A 3669-nucleotide genomic window follows, 5' to 3' on the forward strand; every position below is an offset into this window, starting at 1 on the left:
GGGGGTTGAGGTTGATCTTCTGAATTTTCTATAATACAGAAGTCCTAACCCATGATGTTGTACTACGGGATTTCTTGAAGTGGCACTTACATGATTGGAAGTAGCTTGTCGAACTCTTCCTCTTTATCATATGCTTTTAGCTCAACTTCACATGATTTGTCTGCTCTCTGAACTTGGTTTAGGCAATGTGTGCTTTACACTTATGCTCTGCTATGGATTTCACAAATCTCGAGTCAGCACTGATATTAGCAGAGTAATGGTTGCTTTAAATCAGATAATCTGTGTGCTTTACAGTTTGGTTTTTCCACTTTTAGCGAGAGTACCGAATTATCTCTTGATTTAACTATGTGTAAATTTGATCATCTAGTACTAGTCCCCATATCATATACTCCCTCTGACCATAACAAATGTTGCGGTTTTGACTAAGGTTGAACTGATCTAGTATTCCTTGCTATGATTAACAAGGTCAGTGCTCTATTGTCAGTTCCATGCACAAATTAGTTTGCGCTAGAGGCAACATTCCCTGTGTCCACCTCAAATCTCGTACATCGTCATGCATGTTAAATGCAATTTTAATTGTAATGTGTGTACAACACCATGATAAAGCTGTATGGATATGTAGATCGCAAAGTCAAAGAATAGCGTGGATCATCAGGAAGTTATGATAGCACGGCAAGCAATCGAAGAAGGCCGTGGACTTGTTGTGGTTGTCAACAAAATGGATCTCCTTAGAGAAAACCAACGATTATTAGAAAAAGTGATGGATGCTGTTCCTAAAGAAATCCAGACAGTTATTCCTCAGGTTTGTTTCTAGTTGTTTTGTTATTAGTTTGTAATATACTTGTCTTCGACATTGAAGAAATACTTATGATCATCCATCACTATGGCTATACTATTATTTCTATATAACAGAATATGATACTCGTAACATGGATACTGGTAGTAAATGGTAACTAGTCTATAGGAGGTGTTCCTTGATAAAAATAAGACTACAGAAGATTCCCTTCAAAGATTTAGTAATTGGTAACTATAGTCTATAGGCGGTGCTCCTTGTTGATCCAGAAAAAACAAATAATTTGGAGCCTCTCATTTCTGATTAACTTAACCTTCCTTTTTCTCAATTCTTGTTATTTGAACACATCACAGTTGTTCTGGATAGCTTTCTAACTCTTTATTCACTAACTCAGTCACAAAATTTATGATGAACTGCTTTCTTTCTGATGAAATTGATATTTGGTTGGTTATCACACATGTAGATGCCTTACTTTGTTTGTTAATGGGAGTTTAGAGACTGAGGTCATAGTCACAAAACTGCTTATCTTTTGACAGTGCTCCACTACTGCAAATGCAGAGTTTAAATTCCACTCCTTACCTTTTGTGTTTCAATAATGTGTGGAATATCAGTAATATCCGCTGTCAATGCTTATCGGGGCCAGCAGTTGGTACCCAAGTCCAGTTGGACTTGTATGCGGAGACTGAAGAGCCTGTTCCGGCAGGAAGTCACGCTGCCAAGTTCTAGTAGGGTTACAGCAGTCTGAGTCTAGAGTTGGTGGAAGAGACCAGGAGGGATTCAGAGTATGTTGAAAAACCGAGCCTTAGTCAGACTGTTTTACGTCCATGTTCAGTAGCACTAAGAGTTTTGTATGTAATCTTTTAGTTCAAACAGTAATAAAATTCTTATCTGCATATGCTTTCCCGACCTAATCTACCCATACAAGTGTACAACCCATGAATCAAAGGACACATCAATAGCAAAATGTTCACTTTTCTAACGCCTCTGTATAAGTTGAAAATTTAAAGCCCTCTGACCAAAAAGAGGGATCAACCACATTGCGGAACTTCTAATTTGCTTCACATTTTCTGACGGCAACAGCACATCTGAAAATCTTTTAATCTTCTTTGTGTTGACAGGTTACAGGAATACCAGTTGTGTTCGTGTCAGCAATGGAGGGCAGGGGGCGGGTTGCTGTTATGCACCATGTTATAGAAACTTATGAGAAATGGTGTTTTAGATTGTCAACTTCGCGCCTGAACCGTTGGTTGCGTAAGGTAAATATCCTGCTTACATCACTGTTACTTAATTTGCATGTTAGGGTGTGTGCCAAGTGAACTAACATTAACATAGAACGGTAAGAACATAGATCTTGAACATTATATTCAATCTAGAATGACACAGTCACAGATCACTAGGTGGAATTGCACGAGTGCAGAGTAGAGTGATTTGGGGGTGTTTTGGCAAATATCAGCGACTTATAGTGGTTGATGTAAGCCGTCTATAGTGGGCCATCTATGGTCACTACGTCTTAGTTTAGTGTTTTAGGATTTTTTTTTTGATAAAGAGAGCTCCCTCTCCGATTTCATATAAAAGAAACCACAATGTCTTCGGACCTACAAAGCCACGCATAGCAGTCTTAGTACAGATAAAAACATTTGACAGCGCTATTACGAGGGTAGGAGCCATCCCTCCCTCCCTCCTAACAGCTCAAGTCAAACATGCTATGTTAGAGTACGTAATGGGCCTGGGCCCATTAGTCTTAGGGTTAATTAGAGATAAGGGTCGCTTGCTTAGGGGTCAAGCAAGCCTTGCTTGGGAGTCAAGTAAACCTCTCTATATAAAGAGAGGAGATGTATCAATCTAATCAAGCAAGAATTAAGAAGGAAATCCCTCCCCTCTTGCCCGGCCGTGGGCAAAAAGGCCCCCGGCCGGCCCTCTCGCGCCCTCCTTCTAGCAGCGCCATAACAATTTGGTATCAGGTAGCTCAGTTCTGATCATGTCTTCACCGCCGCCCACCCCGTCGCTTCCACTGCTGACCGTCACCACGCCGCTGGTCGCATTCCTCCGACGCCACCACCGCCCAGATGCCAGCGCCCTCCACCGCACCACCGGCCGCCGCCTACACCCCGGAGGAGATCACCGGGGTCCTCAACGACCTCGTCACAGCCGTCTAGGGGATCCGGCTGTACCTGGCCAGCCCCTATGAGCCGTCGCCGCCCCTGCCGCCGACCGCCGCCACCGGGCCGCCGGCCCTGCCGTGGTACTCGCCGCATCCAAGGGCCTCCGCGGCATTCGCTGGGACGCTGCAGCCCCAGCTGCAGCTGCCGCCGCCGCCCCACAGTGGCCGGCGCCGGCTCCCGCCGCGCCTCCGGCGCCCATCGCCGCCCCCGTGCCGTTGTGGCTGCCGTGGCAGCCGCCGCACCAGGCGGCCTTCGCCGCGCTTGCCGGGCCACTGCAGCAGCCGCTGCAGCTGCCATCCATCGCCACCACCGCCCATCCCTGGCTGCAGTGGCAGCCGCCGCTCCTGGCGGCCTCCGCCGCGCCCGGCGCTCCACCGCAGCAGCCGCTGCAGCTGCAGCAGCCACCGCCGGTCAGCTCCGGTCCAGCATCGACCGCACCGGCAGGAGTCCCGCTTCACCAAGTCCAGTCCCCGCCATCGCTGTCACCGTTTCCGTCTTGGATCGCTACCCGCCATGTGTCGACGGCGGTGAGGCTGCAGGCTGCTGCGCGCGGCCTCCTAGCGCGTTGGCGTGTGCGGGAGATGCGTGGTCTGCAGCTGCCGCTCCTCCAAGTTGCCCTTCGCTGCGCAAAGGACCTCAATCTCATCCGCTGCGTCGGGGATCTTGGGCATGCGGTTTCCCCCACGGACGGCGGGCATGCTGTTTTCCCCGCGG

The 3669-nt window shown here is 47.9% G+C and overlaps 1 protein-coding gene across 2 annotated transcripts in view; it reads left to right on the top strand.

Annotated features, from left to right (window-relative positions):
• The window catches only part of LOC123069317 (GTPase Der), a 9528-nt gene that overhangs the window by 3785 nt on the left and 2074 nt on the right, over positions 1-3669 (top strand). For both annotated transcript variants that reach the window (XM_044492148.1, XM_044492147.1), the window contains 2 exons: positions 623-802; positions 1912-2049. In XM_044492148.1, the coding sequence (XP_044348083.1) occupies positions 623-802; positions 1912-2049 (318 nt within the window). The remainder of the gene's footprint in view (positions 1-622; positions 803-1911; positions 2050-3669) is intronic.

This window comes from Triticum aestivum, chromosome 3B (assembly GCF_018294505.1).
Source record: "Triticum aestivum cultivar Chinese Spring chromosome 3B, IWGSC CS RefSeq v2.1, whole genome shotgun sequence".
Classification (NCBI taxonomy): Eukaryota; Viridiplantae; Streptophyta; class Magnoliopsida; order Poales; family Poaceae; genus Triticum; species Triticum aestivum.